This window comes from Nesoenas mayeri (assembly GCF_963082525.1).
Source record: "Nesoenas mayeri genome assembly, chromosome: 1".
In the NCBI taxonomy this organism is placed as follows: domain Eukaryota; kingdom Metazoa; phylum Chordata; class Aves; order Columbiformes; family Columbidae; genus Nesoenas; species Nesoenas mayeri.
Window position 1 is genome coordinate 88,343,705 of NC_137541.1, and position 20,566 is coordinate 88,364,270.

The following is a 20,566-nucleotide window of genomic DNA, read 5'->3' on the forward strand; positions in this document are numbered from 1 at the left end:
GATCTGGAGAAGAGAAGGCTTACAGGGCACCTAATAATATCCTTGTAACACCTCTGAGAAGGTTACCAAGAACACAGAGCAAGACTCTTCATTGAGGTACATGGAAGAAGAAAAAGCACTTGTGACCATGAATGGCCTTTGGAAATCCCAGGCCCCAGAAGACATGGGGAGAGGCTGGAGGATGGAAGACATATCCTTGGTGGAAGAAGATCAGGTCAGGGAATACAAGCAAACTTGACATATGTAAGTCCATGCAACCTGGAGGGATGCACTCATGCATATCGAGGGAGCTGGCTGTGATGTTGCTGCAAGCCCACTCTTAATAATTTTTGAACCATCGTGGCAATTGGTAAAGAGGATTGGAGTAAAGTAAGTGCCACTTCTATCTTCAGAAATGGTGGGAAGGAGGACTCAGGGAGCTCAGGGCTGCTCAGACTCACCTCGATCCCTGGGATGATGGAACAGCTAATTCTGGAAGCAATTTCCAAGCACATGAGGAGCAAGAAGTTGATCAGTCAGCATAGATTCACCGAGGGGAAGTCATTCTTAGCCAGCTTGATAACCTTCTATGATAAAATTACTGTCTTGGTAGATGAGACAAGAGCAGTTAATATTGTCTGCCTTGACTTCAGTTAGACCTTTGGTACTGTCTCCTCACAAAGAAGCTATTGAAATATGGGCTGGATAACTAAACACTGAGATGGATTGAATGGCTGGATGGCCTGGCCTAGAGGGTAGTGATCAGTGGTATGAGTCCTGCTCAACATCTTCATTAATGATCAGGATAGTGGGTCAGAGTATACCCTCAGCAAGTATTCTGATGATACAAAACCAGGAGGACTGGTTGAAACACCAGAGGGTCATGCTACTGTTCAGAAGGATCTTGACAGGCTGGAGAAATGGGCAGGCAGGAACCTCAGAAAATTGGACAAGGGCAGAGGCAAAGTGGTGCACCTGGAGAGAAATAACCCCATGCATGAGTTCATGGTGGGGGCTGACTGGCTGGAAAGTAGCTTGGCAGAAAAAGACCTAGGAAGGATGGCATCAAGTTGAACATGAGCCAGCAATGTGCCTTTGTAGCAAGCAAGGCTAATGGTATTCTGGGCTGTGTCAGGTCAAGGGAGTTGATCCTTCCTTTCTGCTCAGTACTGGTGAGGCCACACCTGGAGTTCTGTGTCCAGTTCTGGACTCCCCAGTACAGGAGAGATATGGAGCTACTGGAGAGAGTCGCATCGTACAACAACAATGATTTTTAAGGAACTGGAGCATCTCTTCTATGAAGAGAAGCTGAGACAGGTGGGAATGTTTACCCTGGAGAAGAAAAAGCCCAGAGGGGTCTTATCAATTGGTATAAATGCCTGAAGGTAGAATGCAAAGAAGAGGAAGCTGGCCTCTTTTCAGGGGTGTTCAGCGACAGACCAAGAGGTGATGGTAGAAACTGAAACACAGGATTTTCTGAGTTGGTAGCTATAGTTGTTCCTACATGTGGTTTTTGACTAATAATTGTGGTTCCAGTTACAAATACGCATATTGACTTTCTGCAATGTTCTCTGTGGTATCGGAAAATCCCTTGTGATAAATTCCGACACTGCTGAGATGGCACAAGCAACCCAGTAAATTGGAGGATTGATGTCCTGGGTGTGTTGGGTAGGAGAGAGAGTTATGAGAGTTGGTTATGTTGGAGTGCTAAAGGACATGAGATAGCATAGTGTGACTCACTGTGATTCTGACCACTGATTAATATAAAGTATTTACCTATGAGTGTTGTGAAGGATGAACTATGTTAGTGTGCTATTCCTTCCTTCCCATTTCTGTTGACCAAATGAGATCGCAGAATCACAGAATGGGTGGGGTTGGAAGGGACCTCTGGAGATCATCTAGTCCAATGCCTACTCATTTACAGGTTAGATTGCATGGGCACTAGGGAATCTGTCCCTAAAGGTGCCAAGGTGAGCAATATGAGTTATGTAGGTTTAGCTTTTAAGATGTAGGCAATCACAGCACCAACTGATGGACTCAAAGAAGTCATGTCATGTCCGAATTTGTTTGATGAGCAATCTTACATCTGGGAGAAGAATGAGAGGAAAACATATTTTCCATCTTCTTATAGTTTTGTTAGAACTTGTAAAATTTAAAGGTAATGTCTTACTATAAAATAGTTGAAAGTGCAGAAAGCATGGGCTTGTTTATTTTCATTTTATTACACCACCAGCTCAGGGTATGGGGGCATCAGCAGGTTTCCTCGTATATTTCCGAACTTATAGTTAATTTTATTATATTTTCTTTGTCTTGTATGTATAATAACAAGAAGCTTTTAGTCAACTTAGACAGTTAATAAGTAAAATTTGTAAGGAAACTTGTTAAAGGGGGAAAATATGAATATAGATGATAGTATATTGTGTAGGTAGTATTGTAGGTAGTAATGCAAGGTTTTACTTACTAAGAATTACTTACTAAGAATGGGTAGGTTGCATAGTAAGAAAACAGCTTGGCTAAACCATGCATTCTCTGGGGGCCTTAGATATAAGGAAACATTTAAGAATTAGAAATAGGTCAGGTCACTAGAAATGAGAATATGTGTTTATTATGAACCTATTGGCACAGGATCAGAAATGTCAAGATACAAAATGGGATGCAGGAGAACAACCAAAAAATATGTTTGTCTGCTGCTCAGCAGAGAGGGAGAACTGTCAGGAGGTGATCCTGAGAAGGCTGGCAGTGGTTAATGTTTGAAGGAGGCTTTTGGTACTTCTTGCTGGCATGTGTGTTATGAGGAGTTAATCTATTTTAATCACAAATACCTTTGCAGACAGGTGATAGTTATAACTAACCACAATTAATGCTGCTAGCAGAAAGATTCAGCTTCAAATTGTGGAGGAATAGATAAAATAATTGAGTGCTACTGAGCTAAGGTAGAGAACTTTTCTGATCAGCTAATTCAGATTAATTTAAACTGTGTTCTGTTTAAAGATCTGCCTGCCATTCTCATTTATATTTGAGAATTCTTATAAAGTGAGACAGTGGAAAAAGAGCTGTGAGGAAGAGGGAAAGGAACTCAAATAGCCATGGCACTGTAATCTGGTTAATTTCTGTTTCTGGAAAAATACTGGAACAAAAATGAGGGGATGAGTAACAGTTAGTGTATGCTGTTCAAGACAAATCATGTCAGACAAATTTAACTTCCTTACAAAATGAAGTACAGGCTTTCTGCACAGAGGAGTAGTCTGTGTTGTATATTTGAGTTTTAATAAGGCTGTTTCATTTATATGAAAATAAATATATACTAGGTGCAGTTCCATTCAAAAATCTTGGCCTCTGTAGAGTAAGTAGGTTTACTATCAAATAGAAGCATGCATAGAGTGGACTCAAGGGAATTTGTGCCGGGTCTGGTATTATTTGGTATTGTCATAGGTATTGGAATAGGGGGTGTGATTCAAATGCAAAATATTTTTGACAGAATGGAGAATAATAATCTGGAAAAAAAGACTATTCTGTTTAATGTGGACAGTATAGTATGCTTATACAAGAAGAATTAAATGTACAAATAAAGGCTAGGAAACATATGACTAGATGACAGGTTTGAAAGATAAGCTGTCCTCCTGACTTGACAAATGAGCATAAGTCAGCAATACCACTAAGCCACTAAAAAACAAATACCATTTCCAGATTATAAATGAGAATATGTCTAAAAAACACCTGAAGTAATCTTATCACACAAACTGACAGTGAGGTAAGACCTTGTAAGAAACGTGTGCCAATAAAAAAAAATCCAAATAATGGAAAAGCTCTCTTCCCACACTCCTCAAGCTCTCTTCCCATGCTTCTTGAGTAGAAAATGAACTGCAAGACAGGGACTGGGGGAGCAAAGTCCCTCTGACTGTGAGGATCTGATCTGTGACTACTTACGGAACCGGAACATACATAAGTCCATGAGACCTGACGAGATGGATCCCAGAGTCCTGAGGGAACTGGCTGATGTACTTGCCAAGCCACTCTCCATGATATATGAGAAGTCATGGCAGTCAGGTGAAGTCCCTGGTGACTGGAAAAAGGGAAACATCGCACCTATTTTTAAAAAGGGTAGAAAGGAGGACGCTGGGAACTACTGGCCTATCAGCCTCACATCTGTGCCGAGGTAAATCATGGAACAGATCCTCCTAAAGCTATGCTAAGGCACATGGAGGAGGGTGAGGTGATTTGGGACAGCCAGCAAGGCTTCACCAAGGGCAAGTCCTGCCTGACCAACCTAGTGGCTTTCTATGGTGGAGTAACTACATCAGCGGACAAAGGAAAGGCTATGGATGTCATCTGGACTTCTGTAAAGCCTTTGACATGGTCCCCCACAACATCCTTCTCTCTGAATTGGAGAGATATGGATCCCATGAGCGAACTCTGGTCACACCCAGAGAGTGGTGATCAATGGCACAATGTCTGGATGGACACCAGTGACAAGTGGTGTCCTTAAGGGGTCATTACTGGGACTTGGTGCTGTTTAATATCTTCATCAATGACACAGACATTGGGATCGAGTGCACCTTCAGCAAGTTCACAGACGACACCAAGCTGAGTGGTGCAGTTGACACACCTGAGGGACAGGATGTCATCTAGAGGGACCTGGACAAGCTCAAGAAGTAGACTCCATGAGGTTCAACAGGGCCAAGTGCAAGGTCCTGCACCTGGGTCATGGCAACCCTCAGTATCAATACAGGCTGGGAGATGAAGGGATTGACAGCAGCCTTGCAGAGAAGAAGTTGAGGGTACTGGTGCATGAAGAACTGGACATGAGCTGGCAGCTTGCAGCCCAGAAGGCAAATAATATCTTGGGCTGCATCAAAATGAGCATGGCCAACAGGTCAAGGGAGGAATTCTGCTCTTCTGCTCTGCTCTGGTGAGACCCCACCTGGAGTCTTGCATCCAGCTCTGGAGCCCTCAGCACAGGAAAGACAGGGTGCAGAGGAGGGCCACCAAGATGATCAGAGGGATGGAAACAGGCTGAGAGAGCTGGAGTTGTTTGGCCTGGAGAAGAGAAGGTGGTGGGGAGACCTTATTGCAGCCTTTTAGTACTTAAAAGGAGCCTATAAGAAGGATGGGAACATACTATTTAGAAGGGTGTGTTGTGAAAGGACAATGAGTAATGATTTTAAACTAAAGGAGAGGAGATTCAGGGTAGACATGGGGAAGAAATGTTTTATAATGAGGGTGCTGAAACACTGGCACGTTGCCCAGAGAGGTGGTAGATGCCCCATCCCTGGAGACATTCCAGACCAGGCTGGATGGGTCTCTGAGCAACCTGATCTAGTTGAAGATGTCCCTGCTCATTGCAGGGCATTGGACTAGATGACCTTTGATGGTCAGAGAGAACTTTTGTTTTCCTCTGTAGCTAGAGCACCTTTGAAAAATGATCGTTACTATGCAGTAAAAATGGAAACCATATGACTTCTAGGCTTGCTGTTCATAGTAATACTGTGCCTTAATCTCCTTTTACCCTAATTTCCACACCAATGCAATTGTGATAATTATGCTTGATTACCCTATACCTTAAAGAACAGGTTCACTGAGGTGCATGCTGGCAGCTTTGGAAAAGTGCAACCTGGGTTTTTTACATTTCCTAGTTTTCAAATGTTCACTGCTGTTGTTTAGTTTGGTGGAGTGAGGTAAGGGTGTGGGATTGTATATGTATATATGTGTTTTGTTTTGTTTTTTGTTTTTGTTTTTGTTTTTGGGGGTTTTTTGTGTGTGTGTGTTTGTTTTGTTTTTTTTTCTGGAAGAACTACCATGTTTTACTGAGGATTTATCTTCCTGGAGTCTCTTAATCCCAGTGTTGGGTGTCAGATTTTTGCTGAGACTCTGAGGATGGGAATATTTAGCAGTACTTACCCAAGACTAGTATATGATTTGTGCTTTGTGTAAAAGGGAGACATTGTTCCATGATTTATCTAATACTTATACATTTTAGATGCAGAAGCAGAGAAAAGAAAGGAAGATGAAGCCAACAAAGACCTGGAAACATTTTGGAAATATCTGGAGCCAGTTCTGAATAGTGGAAAGCATGGATCAAGACTCTTTGATGTTGCCAGACTTCATCACCTAGTTAAGGAGAGTGCCTTTCCCCCTGACTGGTCTGACAGTAACATGCTGGTCAGTAGATTCTGCTTTCGCAATGCATGGCATGCTTTGGGGTTTGTAGCATTTAAGACCAGTTTAGAAATGACAGGATTTGTAGCTTAGTCTTCTATGAAACAGAAGCAGAGTAGTTAGTAGATCTGTAAACCTGAGCAAAAAGTTATTTCCTATGTATCCAAAAGTTTATTCAGCATGTATTCACAAGGATGGAGCCAGGCTCTTCTCATTGGCAAACAATGATAGGACAAGGGGTAATGGGATCAAGCTGGAACACAAGAGGTTCCACTTAAATTTGAGAAGAAACTTCTTCTCAGTAAGGGTGACAGAGCACTGGAACAGGCTGCCCAGGGGGGTTGCGGAGTCTCCTTCTCTGGAGACATTCAAGACCCACCTGGACATGTTCCTGTGCGACCTCACCTAGGCGTTCCTCCTCCAGCAGGGGGATTGGACTAGATGATCTTTTGAGGTCCCTTCCAATCCCAAACATACTGTGATACTGTGATACTGTGAATAAAAGTACTTGACTTGGAGTTTCTTAATATTGTATGCCACAGCAGCAGAGTTTTAAAACAGTTTGAAGTATTAAATTTAGTCAGGATCTTTAAATAGACCCAATTTGGATCTCATGAGAGAGTCAGATGTCTGTATGAAATGACACAAAAATTATATTTTTGTCCTCTTGACAGCAGGTCTACTTGATGTGTCTCAGAACAGTCACATGAGAAAAAAATAAAATGAATGCAAGAATGCTTTTTGAAAAAAGTTGTCATTTTAGCATACCCAGTACCACTTGTTTTTGTCCAACCCAAAACATGGCTCTGGCTTATTACTTATTATAGCTTGGTGAGTCAGGACTATTACCAGGCACTGTAAGAGAAAGTGAACCATTAAAATTTTTTTCCAAACTAGGTTCTCAAGTATAGTGAGGTAAAAGGGTCCAGTATTTTTCAATCCACAATGGCAGCAGTAAATATATAAACTGCTAAAGCAAAAGAAAGCAACATGCCATAATTTAACCTACTGTATTTGTGGTCTATGTTATTAAGCTTAAAGGATAGACTGCATCCTCCTAACACTTATTTATAGTATGCTATATCCTGTAAATAACAATCTGGTGAGCTAGGAAGCACCCTTGTGTGCTAGTTTGACTGAAGATGAGTTAATTTCCTTCATGCAATTAGAAACCTTTCTTTGTCATAGCTAGCACGCTCATTATTTGGACTTAGAGAACAAGAGGGTAACGCCTCGGGACAGAGTTAATGTTTTTCATTGCTCTGGCGTGAGAGCCAAGGACGTTTTGTGAGCTCTGTCCACAGGTGTGAGACATCAAGAAAGGGGGGCAGAGCTTGACTGACATAAAGACTGATCAATAAGAGTATTCCATCCCATTAGTATCATGCTTCATATTTAAGGAGAGTCAGGATCTTCCGGGCTGTCGCGCATTCCCTTTTCTTCATGGTTGGGTTTTTGGGGGTTTTTTTTGTTTGTTTTTGGAGCCAGGGGAGTTCTGTTCGGGACTTTCATTAGTTCAGCCTTTTGCCATCCTGCCATTTTGCAGAGGCCTCTGGGCCTTTCTGCCTTTTTCCTCTCTTCAAGATCAGCTGTTGGGACCAGGTGGTATTTCCTGGGACTGGCTGCTCAGTGTGGATGGAGTTTGTGAGGAATTGCGTTGAGTATCTTTTATTTTATATTCTCCAAGTCCTAGCTTGCTGCATCTCTGAAGTCTAAAATATACAGAAGGAAAACTCTTGTGACAAATCGTTAGACATAAATATAAAAATGACAGAGTATTACCTACAGCAAGTTGTCTCCACTTTCAGATTTCAGATCTTTATAAAGGAAAATACTTTCAAAAATATTTTACTTTTTTAAGAGTCACTAATGGTTAGACAAGCATCTGTCTTGTCCTGAGAAGAGGAGAGAGCAAGCAAACTGAATCACAAAATTGTAATTATGCTAAATTTTTCATGTGTCCCATTGCGTACTGGCAGGTTTTGTTACTTCTAACTTTGTAAAAAAATTTTTTTTAAAGATTGCCTATTCAAAACACTCCAATATTTTAAGTAAAATTTTCATGAGCTCTAGTGATCTCTTTTAAGTAATGTATGAATGGAATGTCTGGGAAAACAAAGGTGCAAGACTATTAACTCTGAAAATTCTGTTTTCACAAATAGAAATTCTCTCCCAAATATCTCCTCTAGTCTTTAAATATTATGAAACCTGCAATAAGTATTCCATAACTTATCAGTGGTTTGGAGTGCTTGTTTTGAAGTGCCATGAAAAGGGCCAGAGTTTAAGAAAGCAGATGCTTAATACTTCTTAAGGGTCAGTTAATATATTTAGTACTTAATGAGAGTTATGTTTTTTCACCATGTTTTATTTTAGGAAACTTCAAATTGATGCATCCAGTGTTGATAGCCACCTTAGAGGCAAACTTCTTAAAACAAGAGACTTCCTCTACTTTCACAAAAGTGAAAAAATCACTCATAAATGTGCCGTTGATAGAAATTGTCTAAAAATTACAATAATTTCATCTTTTCCACAATGTCTAGGCTGGACAGGGGAAGAATATGTCCATTAAAACCACTGAAACTTGAATGTGGCATGAGGTCTCAGATAGGATTTTGGTATTGTACAAAAACATTTCACATTTAAAACAGCAGTTGCTATTATTCTTTTTATTCCGTCCAAACTTCAGTGAAAACCACAGTACATCACTTCAAGAACCTTGACTCTTTCCTTGTCAGACTTGTATGACTAGAGCTGTCTCTCTTTGGACATTCGGGCAGTATGCTGACCTTTCTTTGCTTGCACAGCTATGGAATTCAGAGTTCTTCAGGCTTGCTTTGCTTTAAAAGGGCAACAGAAAGGAAGAAAATAATACAAGATGACATTGATTACTTGGTTGGTTTTTTATTTTTTATCCTTCAAGGGCAGGAGAATGGCTGACCTTGCAAATATGTTGCATGTTCATCACCAGTAGAAATATGCACATATTATATGAAACAATTATTTTAAGTTACCTCTCCTATACCTTCCCATCAAAAAATATAACCTAAATTCCAGTTACAAGAGAGAAGACCTTGAACATTTACTGTTAAGACAAGTTAGACTTTCTAGCACCTAAAGCAGTTAGGCAATACTTAGCCATACTCTGTGGTGTGGCAGTGTTTAGGCAGATAAAAGGAGGCCTTGTGGTCTTCGAATAGAAAACATTTTAAATTAGTGGAGAAAAAATTCCATGGAAGGTTTTTAACAGTTGTAGATCTTCTGGTTAGAGAGATAGTGACTGATGTGGCTAAGTTACATGACACATCTGTATGCAAACTTCATCCTTTGTATCTGCTTTTCTGTCATAGCTTGCATTTGGCACCACGCTGTTTGAAAATGTTGCTTGTTTAATGTATGACTGTCTGGACTGGAGAAGACAGCATTGTAACTACTTGGAAAACACAAAGTTTATTAATGTGGCTGCATTATCAGAAAGCGAATCAACACAACCACCTGTAACTGAGGCAAGGCTCCTTCTCTTCTTACACAGAGTAACTAGTTATAGCCTAGAATTGCCTGTCTTTAATTCTGCACTCAAAAATTCACCTTGGACTATCACTCCATCTGTAATCTGTGAATAAAATGGGATTTTTGTCTTCAGCATTTAAAAACTCAAAAATCGGAAAAATAGCTGAACATTGGGGAAAACAGTAAAAAGAAAATTTGAAGGATCATATAGGCATAAATTACCACAGGTTTAAAAATTATTTAAATACCTCCTGATTACACCTTTTTATGTCTGAAGTATCAACATGCCTGCACAGACCTACAATGTCTTGTTGCAGATCTGCGAACTATCAAAAAAATATTATTAGTTCTGTGCAAGATCAGTTCCTTTATTTTGTTAATGGCAGACAAAAACTCAAGTGGGCAGAAGAAAGTGGCTTATTAAGACATGTACTAGTAGCAGGGAAAAAATGGGCTTACTCCATCTGTAGCAGTACTACTGAATGGTCATTTAAAGCGTTCATAAAACTACATTCTTACTATCTTGTTTCATTCAAAGTTAGGTGGGATTTCCCTACCTTAATACCAGCCATTTAAAAGTTTAGCATCTAGTCTAGGGTAAGTAACCAAAGCTAAATTAAATTAATTTCTCCTACCTATTTGTGCAATCCTAATTTTTTCTCCTGTTTCTGAGTTTTTAGCTTTATTTTTGTTCCTTTAGGTACAATCAGCATCACAAATTACACTTCCAATGAAAAAAGGGCAAGCAGATGATTTTCTGCCAACAGTAATTTTGTCACAGGGTATGTCAAAAGGATTAAAGCACTCATATGTAGCTGTCCGCTCTGTCGTACCATTCATTCACCTGACAACACAAATCCTTGAAATTATTTGCACAGTAAGCTGAAGATGTGATTTGGTGTTGTGAGAGTAGTTTCTTGGTGAATGCATTGTGAAAGTCTCTGGAAACTGTGGTGGTGATAATGAAGTTCTTTAGAAAACCACTTTTTCTATCTCTTCCTAGTTACAGCCAGATTTAAGAGCTCTACAGTAGTGGGCTTTGTTAGTCTTTTTTAAGAAAAAGTGTCTGAAGGTTGAACTGGTTGGTAATGTAAATTGGCATTTCTGAAGCAATTTATCTTAATGTTTTATCTCTTATTACAACAGAGGAAGAAGCTTCATTTGTGGCTGCGTCCGTGGACATGAGGTATTACAATGACTTGCTGAGTCAGATTCCTGAGGAATACTTTTCTGTACCCTTAATGCTGCACTGCATGTTGGAACAGGTGAGAATATTCTCTGTAAAATTCCTGTGTCTAATTCAGCTTAGAACTGGTTTAAGAATTGTATAGACAGTGTTACTCCAAAATTATTTTTTCAAGACTATAGATCCGATATCATTAAATGAGGAAAAGGGTGTAATTTCTTAGCTAAGTCAATAACAACTTTTCATGTTCTGTAACAATATACTGAACTTTTACTGTTGTACTCAGTACGAAGGTCTTTGGGCAAGCCTAACATAAAAGTGGTGTGTATCAATGCTAGTGCTAGATAGATCTGACTCTGTTGAGTTCAGGCACAAGCTATGAGTTAGCAGAGACACACAGCATGATCTGGAAATCCTCCTTCTTTTAGAAATAAAATTTCAACACAATCTTTTTTTGGTGTTGTTTACTTTTTGTAATTTAGTCTGAAAATAGGCTAAGGCGAAAATACTGAACAACTGATATACAGTTGGTTTTTAATTATCTGTTTTCATTAACAATTCTTAACATTTCAAGTTGGAAATATTTTTCTTCTCATCCTTCCAAAAGAGAATAATGCAAGAAAACATTTAATTCTGTTTTCCATAGTCTCTGTTTTAGGTGAGAACTAACATGGAAAATCGCATTTTTGCTACTTGTAAAAAAAAAAAAAAAAAAATGTTTTCGTTCCTGACAAAATTTGTGGAAGCTTACAGCAGGACCTTCATGGTAGTTTTGATGAAGTTAAGCAGCAGTCATACTGTAATGAAAGATAACATATATCTTGTCTGACAGGTTATTGCAAGTGAAGAAGACCTTACACCACCTAGTCTGGTGGTACCAGAGGCTAGGGCAGATGGACTACATCATATCATTGCAGAACATATAGCTTCCCTCCTTCCTTCTCTTTCACTTTCTAAGAATGAAAAAAAGGTTTGTGTTGTCTTTTATTAATTTCCTAAAATGACAAATGAGTCTGATTATTGGGGTTTAATACATCTTTCTTTTTTAACAGAATCTGTATGACTACTTTTCTCATATATACAATGAAAAAAAGGCTGTCACCCCCAAGTACCCTCTCTTATTTAACTACCATGATACCCTGGCTCAGCGGTTGCACCTGCTGCAGGTATAGTGCTACCTATCATATATAAACAGTTCTAAAGCCCACAGGCGGTGAATACTCAATGCACTAGAAAGAATGGAGTGGTGTTTTTACAAAGCAGTACAGGCTAGATTTTTACTACTGAGATAGACACACTAAAATGTGTTTAGTCTGCTTAACGAGTGATTAGTTGCTGCTACTGACAGAGGACACATCACAAACATGGAGCGTTATACTGATTTCAGTGATCTGTTTGCATTATTAATATGAATGTTTAGCTTTTGGCATAGATGTGAGATATTACAAAATTCTGATGATTTACTGTAGGCACTGATGGAACTGTGGAAAATGAATTGCTAACTTGGTAACAGTGATTTAGCACATAGGCTACATTAAGTACTAAGATGTAGAGAAGTATAAGAAAAGAGACAGAGGTTGTTAGTGAACACAAGAAGTGTATTCAGGTTGGCTAAATAGTTGGAGCATAGTGTATAAACAAGACATTGCCGAATTCTAACAAAGACAGAAAGGTTCAGAGACTGTAAGGTTTGGGATTACTGCAAAGTAACAGTTCACAGATTTTCTGAACCAAAAAACTACTGTGACTTTCTCAATTTTCTCCAAAGCCAAGGTGTAGTTTTACCATTAACCTTGGAAAATACTCTCGTGGTAATTCAAGTGATAATACAATTCTAGATTTCACAGCTAAAGTGTATCTGCCTGGCTTCATGAATTCCAAATTGCCTGTGGAATACTTTGATGACCATTGATTAAAACAGTATGCAGAAACAGATTGAGCTTGACACATTGGAGGTATTCAAGCAGAAGGCATGACTGAGCAGTCGTCGAGAGAAATGATTATAGCAGGCATGTGCTTGATGTATAAGATATACTTGCTGAAGAGGAAATTCAGGATATGGCACAATGTTTGAGGAGTGGATAGGGGAAAATATTTGGAAGATACAGTCCAAGGCAAATGTACTGTATGTGCATAATACTGAAAAGAGCAAAGCTGAAAGACACCAGCAAATCTCAAAAGATAAATCCTTAAATATATAGAGATGCTGCTGTCACAGACAGATCGATGAGTATTCAGACTTCATTACTATGAGGACTAGCACAGACCAGCTGAAAGATACATGGAAGGTACCTCCTGCCCATCTGAATAGATCAGTACATATTTCTGTGTTCCAGAATTTTTGAATCTAGCTAGTACAGGCAAATATTTTCTAACAAGTAGCTATTATTATGCCATCAGTTATTCTCTTATGTATCTCATTTTTTTCTGCCTAAAATGTCTGACACCATGATCCAAAAACACACTGTGAGCACATGCTCAAGTTTATGTCCAACTGACTTAAGCGCATGCTTATGTCTTTTGCTACAAAAAGTCGTCTTTATTCAAACATGATTTTTAGAAATCCACAGATGTGAAAGTTTACTTTAACTGGTACTTCGTTTTTATTTCCAGGTCCCAGAGAACTTAAATCCAGAAAAGATTGAACATGAAATGATGGATAAACTGCCTCTTAAAGAACTTATTCATTTCACCCTTCCTTCAGCTGAAAACAACACTAAACGCTTGGCCAGAGCTCATGAGCTCAGGCATTATTGTACCAGTGGTAAAGTGATTTTCTTTTTCATTGATATAACTCCCATTGTTTAGTTTTAGTTGATGATCCTATTAAATAGCAGCATCTTTGAGACAAGTTTTTCAGTTGCCCCTTTTCACATTCTTGCTTACATCTTAGCCTGCTATACAAGTTAGGGTTATCTTTAGACCTCAGTTTCATGGTTAATAAAAAAGGCTATATAAATGTTAAATATTGCATGACTAAGATCTGAAATATGTTAGAACTCATTTATTTATTTATTTTCACAAATATGCAAACACATACTAAATCTGAGGGGAAAAAAAATAGTTGTACAAATTGCTGTTTTGATCCTAGGACACAGAATGCATTTTGGAAGACACTGACGTAAACTGTATGTTTATTTACCAACACCCTTTTTGTGGAGGAGCACATGTATCTTAGGTAGAAGATTTCTATTGGACAATAAATGGCTTTCAGAATGTATTCTGTGTAAGCTGTTGGTGTTAATAATGAAATAGCTTCTATAATAGTCTCTTTATCAAACCAAGAATGCATTCACTTCTTGGAGTGTGCATAACACCATGATGTACACTGTGAAACAATTGCAAATATTACATAAATACCCTGAGGTAGTTTCAAAAGTTTACTCTAGACTACTAAGAAATTTAAACATCCAAATCCCTTTGTTTGGTTAGATCTGTACCATCATATAAAGCACAGGATTTGAAGGTACTTTCCCATCTATTCAGTACTGACATCCCTGGTGTTGGATTAATTTACACTTGCTGCATTGCTCCTGGCTGTTGGTATATTCATTTTGGAAACTAAGCTGCTAAGGTATTCTGTATTGCTGTAGCATTCCAGGTGATGGATATCAAATTTTATGGCCTTCACTGGACTATACTATACTGCCCAAATCTCCCAACTGTTGACTTAGCTATTGATGTCTTCACTGTCAATAAAATGATTGATTTGAACAAGAGATGAAATATCCAACATTTTCAAGATATGTGACCTGCTTGGCTGTTTAACTACTTTAAAGAGAAAGCATTTCAAACTGAACATACTCTTTATGTGATTTGTTCACTTAACTACCTGTCTTGAAATTCTGGCCTTCTTGTGGTTATCATTGTTACATGGACACCAATGCATACAACCATAAACAGGATTTAGCATTTGCACCTTGCCTACTTCTGTGTAAATCATTTGTTAAAATTTGTCTTAAGAGAAAAAAACATTTGATACTTGGTTTAAGAAGCTACAGATAATAACACTTATGGTAACAGAAGCCTTTTCATGAACTGAAAATAAGTAGTTGTTAACTGGTTTCGTAAAGTCTACTCAGTATTTTAAAATCAACATCATTTATAGAAAGTTAATGAACCAGGAGGTATGCAGATGTAGGAAGCACTTCATTTAAGATGGATGAATAGCTAGGCATATCATTTTGCAATTTGGAAGCATTCAACTTCAAATGCAATGTAAAATGTAGTTCACATAATTTGACCCAATACTATTAAGGAAATTGTTGTTGGCTCTTGCAGACTTGCCAAGAATAATACATTTACATAGTCTTCTATTTATCTTCTGCTGAGCTGTAAGGACATTTTCAGTTAATTATTGTAATTCTTTTATAGAACTTCTGAGTTGGGCTGAAATAGAAAGAGCCTTCAGAGTGTTTACTTTTGAAAGCCTGAGGCTGACTGGGCTCAGTGACTCTGGTTTCCTGGAGAGCTCTGGAACAACAGTTGGAGGTGATCCTGAAGTGTCTTATATCCCTTGGCATGATCTAGCCAAGTTTGCAGGACAGCTGAGACAACTCCTCCTTATGGAAAAGAAGCTTGGTGGGAGATCTCCAAGAGGCTCTGGTAAAAACCTTTCTGTTTACATTACTCATGGAGAATTTGAAACCACTATTTATTTTACCATATCATTTGCTATTGCAGGGCTGTACTTTTTCTTCCTTTTACAAATCACCAAATTTTCAAGTATTCTATAGCCTGTACATTGAGTATCTTTGTAGGAATACAAGATAAAGACAAAAGCACTCTCTTTTGTGTGACGTTAACAGTTTATTTAACCAACTCTTTAAAATGGTATCTGTACAAAAGTATGTACTAGAAAAGTGGTTTATTGTCTATGATATCCAATATATTTTATAGACATAAAATACTGAAGACATGCTTAACTACTTTTCTGAATACAGGCTTTTGTGAGTTATGATGGCAGCTGAGTCTTTACAAAGTCAGTAGCAACCATAGAGTGAAGTCAAAAGTGATACATGAGATTAATTAAATTACTACTAGTGAATGAGTATTAGGAAATGCAAAGAATATGTAACTTAGACGTGAGGATTTTAGAAGGTGGTACAAAAAGTTGAAAATTACAAAAAGATGTGCTATACATTGTAATTTCACATGCATGCATTCATACCTTTTCCTTTCTTCTAGGCTTCCCTCTTCTTTCACATACAGGTTAATCCAGTGTAGAGTTTTGATATTCAAAATTCTGGGCCAAATTCAGAAGTAACAGGGAAAGAGGAACATATCTATTAGGTATTGAAGAAAGTGAGACCAGCAAAACCAAATCAGAATAAGGCTAACGTGGTAGAACTGGTGTCCTAAGATAGAAGTTTAAACACTCAGTTTTCATAGTCACATGAGACACTCCCTGTATTTGGCCAGAAATATGTGAAAACTCTCAAGTTAAAATAATAAAGAATGTCTGAGCTATATTTCAACTCCATCAACTTCTCTTCATCTCCAGTCTGTGCAATTAGGATATCTGTGTGGCATTTGAGCCATTATAACTATCTTATTCATATTAGACTGGGAACATTTTAGAGACCAGAAACAGAGATCACAGAATCACAGAATGTTCGGGATTGGAAGGGACCTCGAAAGATCATCTTGTCCAGTCCCCCCAATGGAGTAGGAACACCTCAATGAGGTTACACAGGAATGTGTCCAGGTGGGTTTTGAATGTCTCCAGAGACGGAGACTCCACAACCTCCCTGGGCAGCCTGTTCCAGTGCTCTGGCACCCTCACTGAGAAGAAGTTTCTTCTCATATTTAAGTGGAACTTCCTGTGTTCCAGTTTGTACCCATTTCCCCTTGTCCTGTCATTGGTTGTCACTGAGAAGAGCCTGGCTCCATCATCATGACACTCACCCTTTACATATTTATAAACAGTAATGAGGTCACCCCTCAGTCTCCTCCAAGCTAAAGAGACCCAGCTCCCTCAGCCTTTCCTCATAAGGGAGATGCTCCACTCCCTTCATCATCTTTGTGGCTCTGCGCTGGACTCTCTCCAGCAGTTCTCTGTCCTTCTTGAACTGAGGGACCCAGAACTGGACACAATATTCCAGATATGGTCTCACCAGGGCAGAGTAGAGGGGGAGGAGAACCACTCTCGACCTACTAACCACCCCACTTCTAATATATCCTAGGATGCCATTGGCCTTCTTGGCCACAAGGGCACAGTGCTGGCTCGTGGTCATCCTGCTGTCCACCAGGGCCCCCGAGTCCCTTTCCCCTACACTGCTTTCTAACAGGTTGTTCCCCAAATTATACTGGAACCTGGGGTTAATCCTGCCCAGATACAAGACTCTACACTTGCCCTTGTTATATTTCATTGAATTTTTCCCCACCCAACTCTCCAGCCTGTCCAGGTCTCACTGGATGGCAGCACAGCCTTCTGGCGTGTCAGCCACTCCTCCCAGTTTTGTGTCATCATCAAACTTGCTGACAGTGCATGCTATTCCCTCATCCAAGTCGTTAATGAATACATAGAATAGTATTGGTCCCAGTACTGACCCTTGAGGCACTCCACTAGATACAGACCTCCAACTAGACTCTGCCCCATTGACTACAACTCTCTGGCTTCTTTCTTCAGCCAATTCACAGTCCACCTCACTACCTGATTGTCCAGACCACACTTCCTTAGTTTAGCTGCGAGGATGCTGTGGGAGACTGTGTCAAATACTTTACTAAAATCAAGGTAGACCACATCCATTGCTTTTCCATCATCTATCCACCTGGTTATGTCCTCATAAAAGGCTATGAGGTTGGTTAAGCATGACTTGGTGAAGCCATGTTGACTGCCCCTAATGACACTCTTATCCTTGATATGTCTTGAGATGGCACCAAGGATAAGTTGTTCCATCACCTTTCCAGGGATGGAGGTGAGGCTGACCAGTCTGTAGTTACCCAGGTCCTCCTTCTTGCCCTTTTTGAAGACTGGAGTGACATTTGCTTTCCTCCAGTCCTCAGGCACCTCTCCCGTTTCCCACGACTTAGCAAAGGAGATGCAGAGTGGTCCAGCAATGACTTCAGCCAGCTCCCTCAGCACCCACGGATACACCCCATTTGGACCCATGGATTTATGGATATCCAGATTGCTTAATTGCTCCCTAACCCAGTCCTCATCAACCAAGGCAGACTCCTCCACTGTCCTGACTTCCTCTGGGGCCTCAGGGCTACAGGGTTCCTCAGGACAGCCTCTGGCAATATAGACAAAGAAGGCATTCAGTAACTCTGCCTTCTCTGTATCTTCTGTCACCAGGGCACCCACCTCATTCATCAATGGGCCTACATTGCCTCCAGTGTTAGTTTTATCTGCCATGGATTTGAAGAAGCTCTTTCTGTTGTCCTTGACGCCTCTCACCAGGTTTAATTCTAACGAGGCCTTAGCTTTCCTAGTTGCCTCCCTACATCCTCTGACAACAGCCTTATGTTCTTCCCAAGTGGCCAGCCCCTCCTTCCATGATCTGTAAACTCTCCTCTTCTGCTTGAGCATACCCAGCAGTTCCCTGTTTAACCATGCAGGTCTCCTGGCTCCCTTCCTTGACCTCCTGCATGTCGGGATGCTCTATCTTGAGCTTGGAAGAAGCAGTCCTTGAATGCTAACCAACTGTATTGGGCACCTTTACCTTCAAGTACCCTTGCCCGCAGGATTTCCCCTAGCAATTGCTTGAAAAGGCCACAGTTTGCCCTACTGAACTCCAAGGGTTTCGATTCTGCTTGGTATTCTGTTCCTGCCACATGAGATCCTGAACTCCACCATCTCATGGTCACTGCAGCCAAGGCAGCCCTCAACCTTTACTGCTTCAACCAGAACCTCCTTGTCAGTGAGGATGAGATCCAATAGCACTCCTCTTCTAGTTGGCTCACCCACCATTTGCATCAGGAAGTTACCATCGATGCACTGGAGGAACCTCCTGCACTGTGGCTGGCTGGCTGAGTAGTCCTTCCAGCAAACATCAGGCTAGTTAAAATCCCCCACAACAACCAGGGCCTGTAATTGTGAGGCTGCTCTCAGCTGCCTGTAGAAGGTCTTGTCATCTTCCTCATCTTGATCTGGTGGCCTGTAATAGACACTCACAACAGTATAACCCCTGTCAGCCTTCCCCTTAATTCTCACCCACAGACTCTCAACTCACTCCTCATCCGATGGAGAAGACCTCTTGCAGACAATGCAGAGTGAATTTTCTAAAAGTTCTAAATTTTCTCCTGCAGATTCTAACATAATGAGAAGTGCTGGGCCTGATTAAAGGAACAGTATTGGCCAAGAAGCAACATTAAAAACAAGTGATTATTTTTCTAGGATGCAAAAGTAGAAATTATGTCAGTTTAAGTGGCTATACCTTTAGGTTCATGATGCTGCCCATACTTTTCTAATATAGATGTCTAGGCAACCAGCTTAGATGGGATCCTTTCCTTAGAAGATTGGAGCAGACAAAAATGAATCCTGCTTATCAGCCTCTCTTCTGAATTTCGAGAAACTTTTTGGCTGTTACTTTATTTTACTTATATATACTCACAATACTAAATATTTCAGTTACAAACGCAGCTGCCAGCATTTCAACACTTCTATAGCACAAAAGCAAATACCAGGAAGAGGAAACATTTGCGTTCAGATTTCTTTAATCTTCTAAGGGCAGACAGTAAATACATCTAATTTCCTAGAGAAGCAGAGCCTAAAGATACATGTCTGGAAGCTGAGCTGGTTATAAGCCACTAATGAACCAATACTTTCTGGTGCATTTTCTCCCAGGAAGAATATTTTTCTTATGTGTGTGAATTTTGATCATATGTTAGTGGTGTCTGCCGTAACTTGGGGCATGAAGAATGTTATTAAAAGGAAATTATCTTAAAAAATTATGAGAATATAGAAGTCGCCATGTGATCCTGCTCATATCAGGTGCCTGTTGTAAGAATGGAATGACTGGTCAGATCCTCAGCAGAAATAATATTCTGTCAGGAGCTTGTGGAACTCTATAAATCCAATGAATTTACAGATTAAAAATCGAATTTTTCAGAAAGAAGTGCAAATATCAAAACAATTGATTTTGCCTTCTTTTTTTTATGTCATCTGTGCAAAGGAATGCTTGTTTTTGTTTCTCAGACAATATGTAGGGAAGTGATCCTTTGTGTATGAATCTGGAGGATACTTCTTAGAGTATTTTTAATGGTTTTGACCATGCAAGGCATAGGACAGATAAAGAGGATTATTTGAGTGTGTCTTATGAAGTGTTCTTTTTTTTTTTTTATGTAACTGTCTGGCACTTGTTGTCCCTGGATTTTGAAGTGCTTTTTTAGGAAAGAAGTGTAGCAGAGCTGATCATGTATTTCTAGGACCAGTGTCATAAAAGGAAACTTCAACTTGATGCCAATCTCATCAGGGAGGCTAAGGAACTTGTATCACTCCAGCCTTTAGTGTTTAGGTCTGGAATTTCTGGAATACTTCTTAAAATTCTCCTTTTGATTTCCAGGACATACAGAACTGAGTGACAAAGGTGGAAGAGGTGGTCTGGCTGATCCTATTTTGAATAAAGGATTGGATCTTCTTACTTCTGATATGGCAAGTGCAAGGAATGTAATGAACTGTGCTCTGTGGCCTGAGACAAGAAAAGATACTGTTCAGCGCAAGGACATGTTACTGGGGATTCCTTTGCAATGCTGCATGCAAATGTTAATTTTGTGATGTTTGGCAAATAATGC

General features: G+C 39.7%; 1 protein-coding gene across 1 annotated transcript in view; it reads left to right on the forward strand.

Annotated features, from left to right (window-relative positions):
* The window catches only part of SPAG17 (sperm associated antigen 17), a gene marked incomplete at both ends in the record, with an annotated part of 111,743 nt that overhangs the window by 27,884 nt on the left and 63,293 nt on the right, over window positions 1–20,566 (forward strand). The window contains 9 exons of the mRNA XM_080349735.1: window positions 5,957–6,138; window positions 9,483–9,629; window positions 10,343–10,424; window positions 10,789–10,907; window positions 11,661–11,798; window positions 11,881–11,994; window positions 13,442–13,592; window positions 15,203–15,433; window positions 20,338–20,426. Coding sequence (XP_080205861.1) covers window positions 5,957–6,138; window positions 9,483–9,629; window positions 10,343–10,424; window positions 10,789–10,907; window positions 11,661–11,798; window positions 11,881–11,994; window positions 13,442–13,592; window positions 15,203–15,433; window positions 20,338–20,426 — 1,253 coding nt within the window. The remainder of the gene's footprint in view (window positions 1–5,956; window positions 6,139–9,482; window positions 9,630–10,342; window positions 10,425–10,788; window positions 10,908–11,660; window positions 11,799–11,880; window positions 11,995–13,441; window positions 13,593–15,202; window positions 15,434–20,337; window positions 20,427–20,566) is intronic.